Source organism: Hyperolius riggenbachi, chromosome 10 (assembly GCF_040937935.1).
Source record: "Hyperolius riggenbachi isolate aHypRig1 chromosome 10, aHypRig1.pri, whole genome shotgun sequence".
NCBI lineage: Eukaryota > Metazoa > Chordata > Amphibia > Anura > Hyperoliidae > Hyperolius > Hyperolius riggenbachi.
Genome location: NC_090655.1, coordinates 240196595 through 240215124, shown reverse-complemented (window position 1 = coordinate 240215124; position 18530 = coordinate 240196595). Strand labels below are relative to the sequence as shown.

Here is an 18530-nt window from a genome sequence, read left to right as displayed (position 1 = left end):
TTCCTATTCCTATTCCTAGCGTATTATAATTACAGCTATCAATGAAACTACAAACGACTGACTAACATATGTATATATCGGCGATGAACCGATATATAACATAAGCAAGGAACACTAGCTAGGAACTGGAGCAATACAAGGAACAGGACTAGAAAGGATTCGCTACTTCTACGCAGAAGTGAGCGCAATCCATGCAAGGTAACAGGACTAGGAAGGATTCGCTTCTTCTACGCAGAAGTGAGCGCAATCCACGCAAGGTAACAGGAACAGGACTGAATTAACTAAGCACGGGTGATCCCGATAAGCGCAACCTACCGAAACGTGCTGGAAACTGACTGAACACAGGATATAAACAGTTTGAGTATGTATATATCAGCGACACTGATGTATTAACGTAACACGAATACAAGGAAAATAACAAACACGCTAGTATGCGTATATATCGGCGATGAACCAATATATGATGCAAGACCAGCAAAGTAACAAATACTGATAAACAGGAGCAGGACTAGAAGGACTCACTGACTCCTACGCAGGAGATCAGTGCAGTCCACATGCATTAACATTAGAACTATGAACACAGTCTGGGGCCAGAGTAGCAGCAAGACAGGCTTATGCTGGAACTATGATAGCCCATGGAGCACTGCAGGAAGCAGTCCTTTATACTGAGGTCATCCAATGGAAGCAGACATGCAGATTCCCACACAGGTGAATGATAATCAATCACAGACTGACAGCAGGAAAGGGCAGACAATGACATGCAGCCTGCCAGAAAGGGATTGCAGCTCCATTGCAACAGACAATGTTTGCTTTCACAAAAGCATCTTAAACAGTCATTAACTTCAGAGCGACTGCAGATGGAATCAACGCTCAGTGTGAGCGTTGGCAAAACTATGCGAGCAAATGCACGCAAATAAATCAAAAACTGCTTGTCTACAGTAAAACTGCAGCCAGCAGTACATGCTGCAGAAGTGATCATAACAGTAGCTGTGTGTACTCCCAGATAGCAGTACTAGGTAGCTGTGTATACCTTCAGAAAGCAGTATTAGGTAGCTGTGTGTGCCTCCAGATAGCAGTATAAGCTAGCTGTGTGTGCACCCAGATAGCATATTAGATAGCTCTGTGTGCCTCCAGATAGCATCATTAGGTAGCTGTGTGTGTCCTCCAGATAGCAGTATTAGGTAGCTGTGTGTGTCCTCCAGATAGCATATTAGGTAGCAGTGTGTGCCCCCAGATAGCAGTATTAGGTAGCTGTGTGTGTCATCCAGATAGCATATTAGGTAGCTGTGTGTGCCCCCAGATAGCAGTATTAGGTAGCTGTGTGTGTCCCCAGATAGCAGTATTAGGTAGCTGTGTGTGCCTCCAGATAGCAGTACTAGGTCAGACCAGGTCATTTGAGCACCTGTATCTACAGGTGTCAAATAGATGGCAATGGTAAATATTGGTATTGGAGCACCTATGCTGTGAGTTCTGCACCTGGTACGATACTATTAGCTGATCGGCTACTATGAAGGGAACAATTAGAGGATCCAATTATCTATTTTGTAGACTATCGGCTACAAATTGTGGTCATTTGGGCTCCAGGGGTTAGTGTTAGGAATTGGGTGGGCAGGTTAGTGCTAGGCACTATGAGGTGGGTTAGTGTGAGAATGGGTGCAGGGTAAGTCCATAGTAAAATATTGATAATGTAAGTTACTGATATTTTTTACTTTCGGTACCACTCGGTGCCAAACTCACATGGTGGCACCTTAATATATACTTGTATTAAGTAGCTGTGTGTTCCCCCACATAGCAATATTAGCTGTGTGTGCCCCCAGATAGCAGTATTAGGTAGCTGTGTGTGCCTCCAGATAGCAGTATTAGGTAGCTGTGTGTGCCCCCAGATAGCAGTATTAGGTAGCTCTGTGTTTCCAGATAGCAGTATTAGGTAGCTGTGTGTGCCCCCAGATAGCAGTATTAGGTAGCTCTGTGTCTCCAGATAGCAGAAACCACTGGTGGAGGCGCCCGGGGAATGATATTGCTAATGACAACCATAACTGTAGAGGAAGTGTGCCTTACCTCTCTTGAGGAACAAACAAATATAAATGGAAAATCATGAATTCATTCCAGATAGCAGTGCTAGGCAGGGCCAGGCTCTAGACTTTTTGCTGTCTAAGACAAACCTAACCACCCAACCCCCCTCCCCCGGAATGATCGCTTGCATAGCCGAAGAAAGGGGGTGGGCAGCTGTTCACCGGAGGGGGGCCCGATTTTCTCTCCTTCCTCCCCTAGAGTCCCCCACTGGTGCTCTCCTCCCCCTCCATGCAGAATAGCAGCAGCAAGGCATTTATGTCCAGCCACTGGCAGGTCTGCTCTTTGATGTGCCTGCAGCTGTCTGGTCTCCCAGTGATCTGCCTCTATAGCCGCTGCTCATCTACTTCTTGCAGCAGAAACAGGAAGTAGATGAGCAGTGGCTACGGAGGGCAGATCACAGCTCCTGGCTGCTGCAAGCACATCAGGCAGATGCCGCCCTGACACTGATGCCGCCTGAGGAAGTCGCGTCAGCTGGTGTCATGGGTGGCCTGAGGCTGGTGTTACGTAACTGTGTGTGCCCCCCAGTTAGCAGTATTAATTAGTTTTGTGTGCCTCCCAGCTGTATTAGCTGTGTGTGCTCCTGATACCATGAGTTAGATGTGTGTGCTCCCGAAAGCATGAGGTAGTTGTGTGTGCCCCCAGACAGCAATTTTATGTACCCGTTTGTGGCCCCAGATAACAGTATTAGGTAGCTGTGCGTCCCCCAAATAGCAGTATTAGGTAGCTATGTGCCCCCAGATAGCAATATTAGGTAGCTGTGTGTGTCCCAAATTGCTGTTTGTGGCCCCAGATAACAGTATTAGATAGCTGTGTGTCCCTCAAATAGCAGTATTAGGTAGCTGTGTGTGCCTCCAGATAGCAGTATTAGGTAGCTGTGTGTGCCTCCAGATAGCAGTATTAGGTAGCTCTGTGTCCCCAGATAGCAGAAAACACTGGTGGGGGTGCCCTGGGAATGATATTGCTAACGACAACTATAATTATATATGACAATACTATCAAAAATGTGCTGCCTAACAGTCCACTATACAAAATTTTACTTTCAGGTCAATACGACTAATAACCGTTAACAGTTCTCCAACTGCTTCAGATGCTTCAATCAAGTCTTCAAATGTATGGAACCTCAGAGGAAACCAAAGCAACAATTCATTGCATAAACCATATAAACAGTTCCAGGAAACACCACACCAGTAAGTAGGAGTCCCCTCGTGGTCTGTTTTTTACAAGGACCACTACTCTGGAAGTGTTGCCTCCACCTATAGGACACACGCTCACCTTGGGGTTCATTCACACACGCTGCTGAAGCAGCGCTCATTAAAAAACAATTAGCGGCCGTTATGCATGCTACGTTCGCTCCTTGCAGCGTAGCGTGCCTTACTTAGTTACGCACATTTCTTCCATAGCAATGTGCGCTCCTTTGAATACCGGCCGCTGCTGTGAAGTATCGCGACCGTGATACCAGTAACTATTAACTATATTAATTAACATAGTAGCGGCTGCGCTAGTGAAGTATCAAGCTGCCGGGAAATGTGGGCGCAGGGTAAAGCTGAAAAACTGCTCACCCTGCTCCTACACAAGCCCTGGTGGCATTAATTACTACTCCCCCTTCAGGCCGCCATGGACTCAGAAGTAGAAGTAAAAACGCTGTTTTTAAAGTAATTTGTGTGCAACCTTTTGATGGCTCCAAAATTACTGTCTGAGTGCTGCTTTAGCTGTAGTTCCTATTATGGCCTATGGCGGTGCTAAAATCTCCTGCGCTGTTTTTCTTTGCGGACACTGTCCCCTTGCACATCTGTGGTTTGCGATGGGTTCTGGTCTCTCTAACTAATATGGAATGAAGAGTAACATTGGAGTCTCTTGTCAGGATCACACAACCCACACTATGGTGAGAAATTACCTGGAGCAGGTGGGAGAGGAATCCTGACTGAGGTGCATTTGGAGCATAGTATGGAATAAATGTGACCTCCTCATCATATATAGTCTCCATTAGGAGGTGGTACCTGTTGGGGGGGCAATTTGCTTGATACAGCTGGAAGGGAGGTTCTTTCTGAACGCTATAATCACTCCACGGATCTTAGTGTGTGCCCATGCCGTGTAGGCTAGAGGGGAGTCGCGGATAACATATTTAGGACAGCTGGTATACAGATACTTTTTATTACTTTTCCACAGCAAAAGTAAAATCTTACAACAAACATCACATGTGCACCTATAATCATCCAAATAATATTTCATGTATAAAGAGATTTGGGATTCCTCAGAAAAGCAACATCTACTGTTATTCTATATATTCATACTATTTATGTAAGGTATTTAGCAGTATAAAGAAAAAGAAACATTAATCAGGAACATTTCAAATATTACAAATAAAATGTTTGATTTCATAGAGTTGAGTTGTGTAAGCAGAAATCTTCTCACTTTACTGCTGTAGCATAGAGGCCTCTAACATTACAAGAGCCAAGTCTCCTAACTCTGTGTCTGATTGGCTGGTCAGTGTAAAGGGTGGGAACACCAGAAACTGAGAACAGCAAACCAAGAGTAGTCACATGACAAGGTGGGCGGGGACACTAAATAGTTTTCAGCAACACCTAAAAGTCAGCAGGAGCAGAGCCAGGAATGCTGGCATAGAGATGCCACCACTGGGGTCCCCAAGAGATAAAAGCCAGCATATCCCTCCTCCCACCAGACTCTGCCTATAGCTTCTGGGTGGAGCAATCTCTTAGAGGCTCCTCCCCATCATGCACCTTTCTAGTGACAGAATGGATCAGCCTGCAAAATATTACTCCAGAAAAACAGACATAATTTCTGCGCTCAAAGACCTCACTTCCTGGGCAGGAAAGGCAGCTCGGATTACACAATAAATTCATCTTTCTTTTTAGAAAGTCCACAGAGCCCAAAATCACAATAGAGCCAGTCGTGTCACCATCCTTAATTCCTTAAACATTGTTCCCCTTCTTTCATCAGCTGCTGGAAAGATCAGCTGTTTCTAATTTAAATGTAGAATTCTTGTCTGTGTGGTTTTTCGTGTGTCCCTGAAAGATTCTACTCTCAAAGGAGCTCTTGTCATTATGTCTTCTCATGTGATTATGAAGGTTCCTATTCTCAAGGAAACATTTCCCACACTCTGAACATGCATATGGCTTCTCACCTGTGTGAGTTCTTTGGTGTCTCTGAAGGTTTTCTCTATCAAAGAAACCTTTCCCGCATTCTAAACATAAAAAAGGACGCTCCCCTCTGTGTCTTCTCATGTGCTTACTAAGATTTCCACTGTCAATAAAACGTTTCCCACACTCAGAACATGAATAAGGCCTCTCACCTGTGTGAGTTTTTAGATGTCTCAGAAGAATTTCATTCTCAAAGAAGCTTTTCCCACATTCTGAACATGAAAAAGGCCGGTTGCCAGTGTGTCTTCTCATGTGCCTATGAAGGTTTCCATTCTCTAGGAAACATTTCCCACACTCTGAACATGCATAAGGCTTCTCACCTGAGTGAGTTTTCTGGTGTCTTTGAAGGCTATTTCTCTCAAAGAAATTTTTCCCGCATTCTAAACACGACAAAGGAGGCTCACCCATGTGTCTTCTCATGTGTATAACAAGAGTCCTACTCTGAGAAAAACTTTTCCCGCACTCTGAACATGAATAAGGCTTTTCACCTGTGTGACTTCTCAAGTGTCTAACAAGGTCAACGTTAGTTAAAAATTTCTTCCCACACTCTGAACATGAAAAAGGTTGAATGCCTGTGTGACATGCCTGATGCTTAAGAAGGTGACTCTTCTGAGTGAAAGTTTTCCCACACTCTGAGCATGGAAAAGACTGCATGTCTCGGTGTCTTCTCCTGTGCTTAATTAGAGTTCCACTTGCAGTAAAACATTTCCCACACTCTGAACATGAATAAGGCTTTTCACCTGTGTGACTTCTGAAGTGTCTAACAAGGTCACCCTTATATGAAAAACGTTTCCCACATTCTGAACATGTAAAAGGTTGTACCCCTGTGTGAGACGTCTGATGCCTAATAAGGTGACTTTTCTGAACGTAGTCTTTCCCACACTCTGAACATGAATAAGGCCTCTCACCTGTGTGACACCTGAAGTGTCTAACAAGTTCACCCTTTTCTGAAAACCGCTTCCCACATTCTGAACATGAAAAACGATGCACCCCTGTGTGAGATGCCTGATGCTTAATAAGGTGACATTTATGAATGAAGCCTTTCCCACACTCTGAACATGAAAAAGGCCTCTCACCTGTGTGACTTCTTAAGTGTCTAACAAGGTCACTATTTGTTGAAAATTGCTTCCCACACTCTGAACATGAAAAAGGTCGCTCACTTTCGTGAATTTTTTGGTGTTTAACAAGGTGTCTTTTAGTAACAAAATGTTTGTCACAGTGTAAGCATGGAAAAGGACGCATATCTCTGTGGGTTTTCTGGTGCTGAAGAAGGTCTTTACTCTCAGTGAAATGTTTCCCACATTCTGAACATGAATAAAGATGTCCCACTGTGTGTGTTTTAAGATGTAGGGTGAGAGTGGATTTCCTACTAAAATGTTTACCGCATTCAGAACATGATAATCGTTTACCAGCTCCAAATTTATCAGCACTTGTGTTAATGGGAGAGTCCTCAGCATTAGATGGCATTTTTATAGAATGTGATTGGTCAGAAGATTCCTCAGGATCAGAGGGTGACCCATCTGCACTGTGATCTCTATGATGTGTATTTCCAGTGATTGGAGAACATTGTGTGACGCCATCATCTTCTGTAGCACCATCTGGAGGTGGAATAGGATGGACCTCCGAGGGGATCCTCACATCATTTCTGTCTGTTGGGGGAACTAATATAAAACAATGTTATAGTTCCTGTTTTGTAGTTAGGAATTTTGTATGCTAGTAGGCGGAAGTGTCACAGAGCTCCAGCATAGATTTGGCAGTAGAACAAAATGAAGACATGAAATTAAAACATGTGAAGTAACATAATATCATAGTTGGTTGAAAAAAGAAATCTGGAAATTAAGTTCAACCAGAAGAACAAATAAACATAGTCACTGTCCTGAAACCACATATATCCCAGCTAATGCGAAGGAAGGAAAAGATTTACAAGGCCTGGACCAATTATCTCTAGATGGCAGTCAGATAAGTCTGTAGATCAACTCCACTGGGAATTACCTAATATTTATAGGCATGGAGGATCTTCAATGCAAGGAAAGCATCCAAGCTCTTTTTAAACATTTAAAACATATGAAGTAACAGTATTAGGCCTGAAAGATAAATCGAATTTAAACCGAAATTGCGATCACCAAGATCACAATTTCGGAATCGTCAAAGCAACAATTTCTGTGGTGTAATAATTTCCACATTGGGTAAGTTTGAAGAAGCGGCTTCAAACTTACCCCAGTTCCTGGCATGTGCGGCCCGTGGCATCGGCAGTGTTGGACATACCTTCCGACACGAGTCCAACACTGTCCGTCCTCTCTTGCCATCTGCGGGCTGTTGTGCATGGCATACTTCCTGGTTCCTGTATGTCACATGAGATACAGGAAGTATGCTGTGTGTTAGAGCCTGCAGGAGGCGAAGTGGATAGATGGGCATCGCTGGACTCTTACTGGAAGGTATGTCCAGCACTGCCGCAGCTTGGGGGACATAGGGGGCACACAGACACAGAGGAAGCACAAAGAGAGACAGTGACATAGGCGCACAGAGGAGGGGAGCAATGCTTGATTTGAAGGAAATCGTGATTCGAATCGAAATCATGATTTCAGACAGAAATCGCTCAATTCAATTTTTTCCTAAAATCCTTCAGGCCTAAACAGTATCATAGTTGGTTGAAAAAGGACATCTGTCCATCAAATTCAAGCAGAAGAACAAAGAAACAAAATCACTGTCCTGAAGCCGCACATATCCCAGCTGATCCAGAGTAAGGCAAAGAACCCTTAAAAGATAGAAGTCAGATGACTCCCTGGATCAACTCAGCCAGGAATCACCTGGTAGTTAGTAGTGGGTGTCCTTCATCGCAAAAACCAACCCCAATTCCCCTATATGTATATAGAAAGTAGGGAGATACAAAGGTTAGTTAAAAACAATGGTGGGAGGGAGGCTGGTGACCCTGAGAGGGAGGACTTGTAGCTGGGACAATAGATCCAGATGCTCCAGGGGTTGGATTCTGTTTCCTGGGTTTAGGGCTATTAGGCTTGTTAGGTTTAACAGGTAAATTCCTCCCTCTGTCATTGTTTTTGTGTTTCCAAGAATAGCCCCATAATTATGCCAATGTTCTTATTTTCAATGACTTCTGATTCACTGAATGCAATATCCCCTTACGTAACTGATCTAATAAAGGAGAATAGATGTATCCAAGTGTCACCAAGCAGGTAGAATGCAGCTGCTGGGGGAGTATGCAAATAAGCCCCAATTTGATAAAACTAAAAAAGTGCTTAGATTCCTCAGCACTTAGAAGCAATAATCAATCACTTAAATAAGTATAAAAACAATGATCAATAAAACACTATTCATTACAACAGTCTTTACATCTGCGCTCCTGCACAGGCGCAGTACCAGCTTCCCCTGGAGCTCTAGAGGAAATAGCAGGGGCGAGTCATCTTTGCAGTAGAGCGGACTGGGCTCTGCTATATCCGCCAAGGCCCTAGGGGAAGCAGGTACTGCGCATGTGCAGGAGCGCAAATGTAAATAGTGGAACGTGCTGCAGCCGCTACTATGCTGGTGCGCACTACCAACATGCTTGCCGGTGGATTTTCTATGGATGCCAGTGCTAGAACGGAGGGACAGAGCAGGACAGGGGAAACCTCTTCAGAGTTTCCCCCTGCCACGGTAAGTATCCCCCTGGGCAATAGTTTTTGTTACAGGTTCCCTTTAAATTGATTGGTCCATTTACATGCTGCTAAATTTACAAAATACTGCATTAACTCATTGTAGCTCCTGAGAGATGTGATGATCCCGGTCCCTTCCTGTGATGGTAATATACAGTTCTGTTTAATGCAGGCCCAGCAATGTCAGGAAATCACAGGAGGCCAAGCTGAAAGTGACATCACTGTCACAAAAGCCAATGGGAGCCGACTAGTTTTTAGAGGAACACTTCTTTTCTTCTGAGCTGGCCACAGTGGGCACTCTGATCCTTTTTAAAGTGTACCCGAGGCTAAACATACTAATGACCAGGCTGCCTAAAAGAGTTCATTTTCAGGCATGCAAGTGACAGCTTCTGTCTTCCTTGTTGGAAAGAGAGTAAACCTCACTGATAACCAAATTAGACCCTTAAACGTTTTCCTGGCAGAATACAGCTTCTGAGGGCAGGGGAAAGATAGAAAAAGGGCAATAGTTCATGTATTTAACTCTGGGACACTTAACAGTCTCTCAATCATCAGAGACAATAAAACATTCAAACAACTTTGTCCATCCGCCAGGAAATATCCAATCTCCAATCTTCACCTCCCACCCCCTCCCAACCAGCTCCTCCTCCACCCTATCCTCCCCTCACATCCTTCACTCCTACTACCACCGAGGAAGTCAACCACCTACTGCAGTCTTCCCATACCACTACTTCCCCCCTTGACCCCATCCCTTCTGATTTACTCCAGCCTCACTTCACGGAATTGGTCCCAGTCCTCACTACCCTGTTCAACCTCTCCCTATCCACAGGCACCTTCCCCTCAGACTGTAAGCAGGCCACTGTACTACCCCTGCTCAAGAAACCCTCACTCGACCCCTCGATACCCTCCAACTACCGTCCTATCTCCCTCCTCCCCTTTGCCTCAAAACTCCTTGAGCGTCTGGTTCACAAACGCCTGACCCAGTACCTCAATGCCAACTCACTGCTAGACCCACTCCAATCTGGATTTCGGCCTGCCCACTCAACCGAAACTGCTCTCATCAAAGTGGTCAACGACCTTGCCTTAGCTAAAGCTGAAGGTAAATACTCCATTCTCCTCCTCCTTGACCTGTCAGCAGCTTTTGACACAGTAGATCATCCCCTACTCCTCCAGTCCTTGGGCATTCACAATCTCGCCCTGTCCTGGCTTTCATCCTACCTCTCCAACTGCTCCTTCACGACCGCCTTCAATGAGTCCTCGTCCACCCCCAACCACCTCTCGGTGGGAGTCCCCCAAGGTTCGGTCCTTGGCCCCCTACTGTTCACCCTATACACATCCTCCATTGGCAAGGTTATCTCCTCCATGGGTTTTAACTATCATCATATCCACCACTACCATGGACAAGGTCTCCTCCTGCCTATCAGCCATCTCCTCCTGGATGTCCGCTAGGTTCCTGAAACTAAATCTAGACAAAACGGAATTTATGATCTTCCCACCCCGGTCATCCACGAACCTCCCAGATGTGCATGTCACTGTTAACCACACTACCATTCGCCCTACCTCTCAAGCCCGCTGTCTGGGTGTCACCCTGGACTTCGCACTCTCCTTCACTTCCCACATCCAAAATCTCACAAAGTCCTGCAACTTCCACCTTCGTAACATCTGTAAGATTCGCCCTTTCCTGACCTCTGCCACCACCAAACTCCTCATCCATGCCCTCATAATTTCCCGCCTTGACTACTGCAATGCCCTGCTGTCTGGTCTCCATATGACCCGAACAGCCCCACTGCAGTCCATCATGAATGCGGCAGCCAGAATTATCCACTGCTCCCATCGCTCCACCACGGCAGATCCCCTCCTAGAATCCCTCCACTGGCTTCCTATCCAGTCCAGAATCAGATTTAAGATACTGTGTCTGACCTACAAATCTGTCCACAAAACCTGTCCAACCTACATTTCCGATCTTACTCAGAGGTACACACCTAGCCGCTCACTCCGCTCATCCAATGAACTTCGCCTGACCACCTCCCGCATCACCCTCCATGACTTCTCAAGAGCTGCTCCAACACTATGGAACTCCCTACCTCCACCCATTAGGGCAGCCCCCTCCTTCAACATATTCAAGAAAGCCCTCAAAGCTCACCTTTTCACTCTGGCCTACCACCCCTCACAAGTGCTCTAAACCTACAGCTGAACTCTGGTCCCCTACCATTCGTGTCCTTACCTCTCCCTCTAGATTGTAAGCCTTTGGGCAGGGTCCTCCTCCTTTTGTGTCCTACCTGATCTTGCACCTCCATTACTGTGAACCCATGCTATGCATCTGAGTGAACCTAACTTGCCTAATCTCCATGCTCCATCCAGTGACTGACTAAGCATTACCTTGTACTCATACTGTGCTGCATGATCTGGTCTTTCTTGCATTCCCATATTGCTGTATGTCACCCCTAAATATTGTTTGTAACCTAAACTAATGTCCAGCGCTGCGTAATATGTTGGTGCTTTATAAATACAATAAATACAAATTTATAGTCTCACCCTCTCCGCTTTTTGCACTCCTAATAACCTGGAAATACGTACTGAATAATTGTTGAACTTTTTGCTGTGGGCAGATAAAGAGGATCTCAGTGTCAGCATAGAATAGGTCAGGTAAGGTTATTTCCTCACCTGGAACTGGCATTCCTAATTCACTGGTCACCATCATGTCCCCCTCCTCCATACACTGCCAGCCACCCGTCACTTCTGTCTCCTCTTCTTCTTCTTTAATTACAACTTTCATATCAGTCAGTTCTTCGGCCTAAACCCACAAAACCATAGAAGAAAGAATATTACACACATTAGAATAAATAAATAAGACTGCAGAAGAATATGACTATGATTTCAGAGATTGATACGGATGCAGGACAGCCTTCCTACTGGTTACCACACTGTTTTGGCAGTTGGACTGAACAACTACCATCCAGTGCTTTTAAAAATAATGGAAATCCTGAGATTGCCCCATGAGGAGATGAACTAGTCACAAAACTGTGCGATGTGTTTGAGTCCCTCTACTGTCATTGTAAGTGAAAGAAACACTGGAAAAAGTAATTCTTGGTGCATTTTATTCTGGGACAAATGTACATCTTATATGTATTCGTATACATGTATTATTGTTCACGGTACGGTTTCTTTAACTTGTAAGCCCTCAGTTACACCTACCTGATATTGCAGCATATAGCTGTGATCTTCCTGTGCACAATCCTGGGGATAAAGAGGACCTGTGCTTCTCTCTGGTGGGATTGTGCTGATGGATGATTCGGTCTTAAAGTCACTACAGAGATCTTTGTGTCTCCCTGAGAGCTCCGCCTCCTCCATCACACTGTCTGCTCCCTCCTCCACTTTCACCTCTTCTTCACCAGTAATGCTTACATTGTTCTGCTTTCCATTCTCAATATATAATAAAATATAACATTAATATTAACAAAGTAAACATCAGATTTCATTGTTTGTAGTTTTTAATCACTTTTTTACCTGATAATTGTGGGGGATGGTGGGATCTTCCTGCGAAAAATCCCAGGAATAAAGAGGACCTGTACATCCTTCTGGTTGGTTTCTGCTACTGGATCCATCTGAAGAAAACACACACAGTGATTGACTTACATTAAGCCTAATTTACAAACATTTCCATGCATCTGTGGTGGGGATAGCAGAAGGGAATCAGCAAACCTGGACTTATCTCTTTAACATTTGTTGGTGCTATGATGTTATACTGAGAAATGGAGATGGGCCTTGCATATGGTGTACAGTATCTCCTCCTCATTTGTTGGTGCTATGATGCTATACTGAGGAGTGGAGATGGGCCTTGCATATGGTGTACAGTATCTCCTCCTCATTTGTTGGTGCTATGATGTAATACTGAGGAATGGAGATGGGCCTTTCATATGGTGTACAGTATCTCCCCCTCATTTGTTGGTATTATGATGTTATGCTGAGGAATGGAGATGGGCCTTGCATATGGTGTACAGTATCTCTTCCTCATTTGTTGGTACTATGATGTTATACTGAGGAATGGAGATGGGCCTTTCATATGGTGTACAGTACCTCCTCCTCATTTGTTGGTACTATGATGTTATACTGAGGAATGGAGATTGGCCTTTCATATGGTGTACAGTATCTCCTCCTCATTTGTTGGTATTATGATGTTATACTGAGGAATGGAGATGGGCCTTTCATATGGTGTATAGTATTTCCTCCTCATTTGTTTATACTATGAATATTCATGGGACTAACTTACACATATCGAATGCACTCATCATGGCCAGGAGCTCAGCCAGAAGATAAAGAAAGAACCTATGCTGTAACAGTGGAATCTGTGAGGATCCAGGACACATCTAGGCTATCCACAGGCTTTAAAATACTGAGGAGAGTGTCTAACTTTTGTTTTGTTTTTTTTTATGACCTCTAATTATAAAAATAATTGTTTATACCCGATGTTCCTGTGTTACAGTTTGGTACTAATACAGCTAATGTGATGAAGGAAATGACTCTTAAAAAGCTAATCCTATAACAGCTTTTGTTGGAGCAAATAAACTGATTATCACAAACAACCCTCACTTAGGTTACTTCTTCACCTGAAACTGGCATTCCTAATTCACTGGTCACCATCATGTCCCCCTCCTCCATACACTGCCGGCCACCCGTCACTTCTGTCTCCTCTTCTTCTTCTTTAACTACAGGTTTAATATAAATCAGATTTTCCACCTAAAACCAAGTCACACAAGAAATTTAATACATTAAAATTCGTGAAAAGAGAGTTTGGAGTCACTGTTGAGTGACTCAAAACTCCACCTACCTTATTATGTTGGTGGATGGTGTGATCATGCTGTGAACAATCTCGGGAATAAAGAGGACCTGTACATCCTTCTGGTGGGTTTCTCTTACTGGATCCATCTGTAGGAAACACATACTGACTGAATACATTGCTTCTATGTGAGGCTTGGTGTACAGAGGCGCCAGAGTAGAATAAAAACGTTTAAAAACCGTCTAAAAGAGGGGGATGTTCAGGTGGACTTACCTCCCTCAAAAATATAAAACTCAATTGAGTCACAATATATCAATACAAAAATATTTTATTGAACTCCACTTAGTGCAACGCGTTTCGCAGGTGTGGTCCTGCTTCATCAGGCAAACAGGAGTATAACTCAATGGGTCTAGATGCAGAAGTGAGCGCCTCTGTATCTAGACCCATTGAGTTAAAATATTTTTGTATTGATATATTGTGACTCAATTGAGTTTTATATTTTTGAGGGAGGTAAGTCCACCTGAACATCCCCCTCTTTTAGACGGTTTTTAAACGTTTTTATTCTACTCTGGCGCCTCTGTACACCAAGCCTTGCTGAAATCTTGAGTCCACCCTCGGTGGAGGGGTGCTACCCCGTTTCCTATCTACAGAGAGCGACATCTTAAAAACCTGAGTGGGGTCAGGTTCTAATACTCCCCACCTGCACTTGAAGTGGTTGCCTATGGGTAACCCATGTTTGTGAGTATATCTAAATATTTTGCTTTTAACCACAACTAACTTAACAATACTACACCATATCGGGCTCTCGATTTCTCTTTGTTCTTCCAAGCATGCTTCTATGTGAGTAACAGATGAGGGAAGATCTAAGTGGGCTCCATACTGCTTTCTCCTTTATAAGAAATAAAGGTCTACTCTTACCTTTTGAAGTGAGGGGTGGCTTAATCTCTGTCATGGTGTCCTTGTAGAACTCCTTGCATCCTAAGTATTGCAACGCCTGCATGGAGAAATGGACAGAGACACCCTGACATTTTATAGAAAGCTGACACACACAGTGATACAGTTACCTTACAAACACACCTTGCTGTCACTGGATAATGTCTCATAATTCCCAGCACTGCTCACTTCTCCCGTCAGCAGCTCCATCATCTTGTTAATGACTTCTACAATCTTCTTCACACTGTTTCTCTCAGATATCAGGGAGTGAGGTGGACGCTCCGTGATGGGGGATGGTCCATGGCCATGGCTGCTGGGTGTCAGTAGCTCACCAGATGTCTCCTTCACTATTTTATAATTCTGAACAAACATATACAATAACAGTCACCTTGTGCATTCCCAGAATCCTCCTCACCTCTCCAGTGAGCCTTATTTATAGAGATAAGGGTGATGTCATAAAACCTTTCCAGAATCCTCCTCACCTCTCCGGTCACCAGTTGGATGATCTCCAGGGTAAGGTCTAATATTCTCTCAGTCATATGACTCCAGTCCTCCATCCTCAGTGATGTGGTCATGTGATTTATTGGAAAGGCCTTTCCCTGTAGAGCGATCATAAGGAATAGGTGGACAAATCATAGATCAGGAAGCCACACACTTTTCTGCCCTGACTTGGAGATACAGAGGAGGAGTACCAGGTCACTATTCTGGTGACACCTATGTAGGAACCACTGATGAAATTGTTATCTACCAAGTTTTATACCTATTTTCTGTACTTCAGTGACTTTGTCTCAGCCAATGTGCAGCACAGCTGAAGTTATTACTTACCACTGAAGAAGCGGATGCCGTTCCATAAAACACCCGTTAGGATTTGTGATTCAGCTCTGAAACAATTTACTGTTTTGTATGGAGAATTATACCATGGAAATAAATTTTTAGTCCTCTATGAGGCTATTTTATGTTTAATTAATAAGAAGATAGATATTGGTGTTTTACTATTCCTTGTATATTGCTAGTTATGTTTATTAGGATGGGGATGATGTTCCAAGTGACATGGGGGAACAGGAGGTGACATAATGGTGCCAGAGCCATGGACTCACTAATTGGTAACAAGGCATTATCTCTGTGCCCGGTCACTGCAGAGACATGGCTCTCACCACCCATCCCCCTGTACTGGCAGCACATAGCAGAAGCAGTCTATCACCAGTCACACAGAATAGAACAATCCCAGCAATCTTCTGTCCAGTATCATGTGACCTGCCAGCTCATACATCTACAATGGAAACTGGAGGAAGGACACCTTCCCCCTAGACTGCTGGATGCCACCCTGTGCTGATATCTGAGAGCAGGACTGAAAGGAAAAGTGCAATGGCTAAAAGGGGCACCGACTACAGGGGAGAGAATAGCAGTGTAGAGTATTATCAGTGTGTGACTGTGGTGAGGACATTCGAGTGTAAGCTCTTGTTGTGCAGAAATGATGGGAAGGGATCATTGATCTTTGTACAGTGCTGTGGAATACATCAGATGTATATAAATGTATAATAATAAGAGTGTTTGACTGTGGTGAGGACATTAGAGTGTAAGCCCCTGTGGTGCAGAGATAATGGAAAGGGATCAGCGATCTCTGTACAACTCTGCGGAATACTTCAGAGGTATATAAATGTGTAATGATAATAGTGTGTGAGTGTGATAAGGACATTAGAGTGTAACCTCCTGTAAAGCAGAGACTGATAGGAATGGATCATTATTTTCTGTACAACACTATGGATAATGTCAGAGCTATATAAATATATAATAATAATGTGTGACTGTGATGATGGGAAGGGATCAGTGATCTCTGTACAGTGTATATGTCGCAGCAGCTGGTGATGGGAGGAGACACAGGGGTGTTATGTGCTACATGGTATACAAATCCCTGTATTATGATATCTACATATAAAACATATAAAATAACGTTCTCTGGCATTACCTCCTCTGCTGCCAGCACCAGCGATGTCTCCTCTCTACTTCCTGCAGCCTCCTCTTTGACTTCCTGTCTGTGGCTCCTCCCCTACCTGCCCCAGCATGCACATTTGGGACTGTGTGTGTGTGAGTGTGTGTGTGGGATGAGGCTGCAGAGAAGTTCATAGCTCTACCTCGATGAGACACTACACCGGTGTAATAGACACAACACCGGCGGTAGAGAGGGGAGAGAGCATGCTAAACTGTGCTTGGAGATGTCACCCTGCGGCCTCCGTCCAGCCGCTGCAGGCTCCCATCAGCTCAGCAAACTCTCCTGTGCTCCTGTCTCTGCTTAGCCGCCCGCTGCACACTCAGGATGGGCTGCAGTGTGGACGGACCGTGGCTGCCATGTGTCTGAGGCCATGGGCTCTATTCACAAAACCATGTGCGGTAACTTTTTTTTGGGTGAAAAATTACCTCCAGTGATAATTCACTAAAAATAGTGAAACTAGTGAGTATTCACTAAAAATGTATCAAATGTGATAAATGTTTGATAAAAGTGCGGTAAAACAGGTGATTAACAGGTGAAAAAACTGTCAGTAATATGTACGGAAATAAATCTTTTTTGACCACTGTAGGGCAGCCCATATACTTGCCACCCATTACACAAAGACGACCCAGGAAAGCCTGACACATTAAAAGTGGGACCTCAACTCTTGCACAGGACAGAAGGAAAGCATATAGAAATGTATACCCTGTATGTATATAATTTAGCCTGTCTAATTCCCCCTCATCTGTGAATAATCACAACTGTAATTTTAGCTCTCAGCTGTGCCAGATGGCTGCCTCAGCAGAGCAGCTAATGTGTAAACACAGGATGTTAACCCTATGTCTGCTTCCATGAAAGCAGGAAGTACATACATTGGAGATTTTTTGTTAGATTTGTATCAGCTGTAACAAAAAAATGTTTTTCTTTAACCACCCTGGCGTTCTGATTAAATCGCCAGGGTGGCTGCAGGAGGGTTTTTTTAAAATAAAAAAAAAACTATTTCATGCAGCCAACTGAAAGTTGGCTGCATGAAAGCCCACTAGAGGGCGCTCCGGAGGCGTTCTTCCGATCGCCTCCGGCGCCCAGAATAAACAAGGAAGGCCGCAATGAGCGGCCTTCCTTGTTTTGCTTACATCGTCGCCATAGCGACGAGCGGAGTGACGTCATCGACGTCAGCCGACGTCCTGACGTCAGCCGCCTCCGATCCAGCCCTTAGCGCTGGCCGGAACTTTTTGTTCCGGCTACGCTGGGCTCAGGCGGCTGGGGGGACCCTCTTTCGCCGCTGCTCGCGGCAAATCGCCGCAGAGCGGCGGCGATCAGGCAGCACACGTGGCTGGCAAAGTGCCGGCTGCGTGTGCTGCTTTTTATTTCACGAAAATCGGCCCAGCAGGGCCTGAGCGGCAGCCTCTGGCGGTGTTGGACGAGCTGAGCTCGTCCAGACCGCTCAGCAGGTTAAAGGTTATTATGCTGTTGCTTATTTTTAGAGCAGAGATGATTTTCCTCCTCGGCATCTATAAAATCATCTAAAAGACTATACGAGGTCTGAAAGTGCGCCTTGAGATTAGACACACTAGTCTTTTCTGCCTTCTATGTAAAATTGACAAACTCGAGCAAAGAAAGCTCACAAGGCTCCATCCTGAAGGCCAAAAGCAGAGAAGTGATAATTATCACCTACCATTTGTAGGTGATAAAAAAAATCCTTAACACCAACTTTTCAATTGAGAATCTCAAATTGGAGATACATTTTGAGGTAATTACCTCACTTTTACTGCATGAGGTAATTTAGGGAGAAAAAAATGTGTGAATTTCAAAATGGAGATATTTTGGTCGGTGTTTATCACCACCTAATTTAACTCATGCGGTAACTCATTGGCTATCATTCATAAAGCATTTCCGCATGCGGAAATGCTTAATACCGGTGACTTTACCGAACACTCAGCAAAATCCCAATTCATAAA

The 18530-nt window shown here is 44.4% G+C and overlaps 1 protein-coding gene across 1 annotated transcript; it reads right to left on the bottom strand.

The window, feature by feature from the left end:
* Positions 1–4240: 4240 nt before the first annotated feature.
* Positions 4241–16606, bottom strand: LOC137535018 (zinc finger protein 271-like). The gene is made up of 10 exons (XM_068256779.1): positions 16552–16606; positions 15068–15184; positions 14730–14945; positions 14571–14646; positions 13704–13801; positions 13483–13612; positions 12383–12480; positions 12071–12298; positions 11540–11669; positions 4241–6880 (listed from the first exon to the last, which is right to left on the bottom strand). Exons 2-10 carry the CDS (start codon positions 15158–15160, stop codon positions 5028–5030), a joined length of 2922 nt encoding a protein of 973 aa, XP_068112880.1. The 5' UTR covers positions 15161–15184; positions 16552–16606; the 3' UTR covers positions 4241–5027.
* Between the last annotated feature and the right edge of the window lie 1924 nt (positions 16607–18530).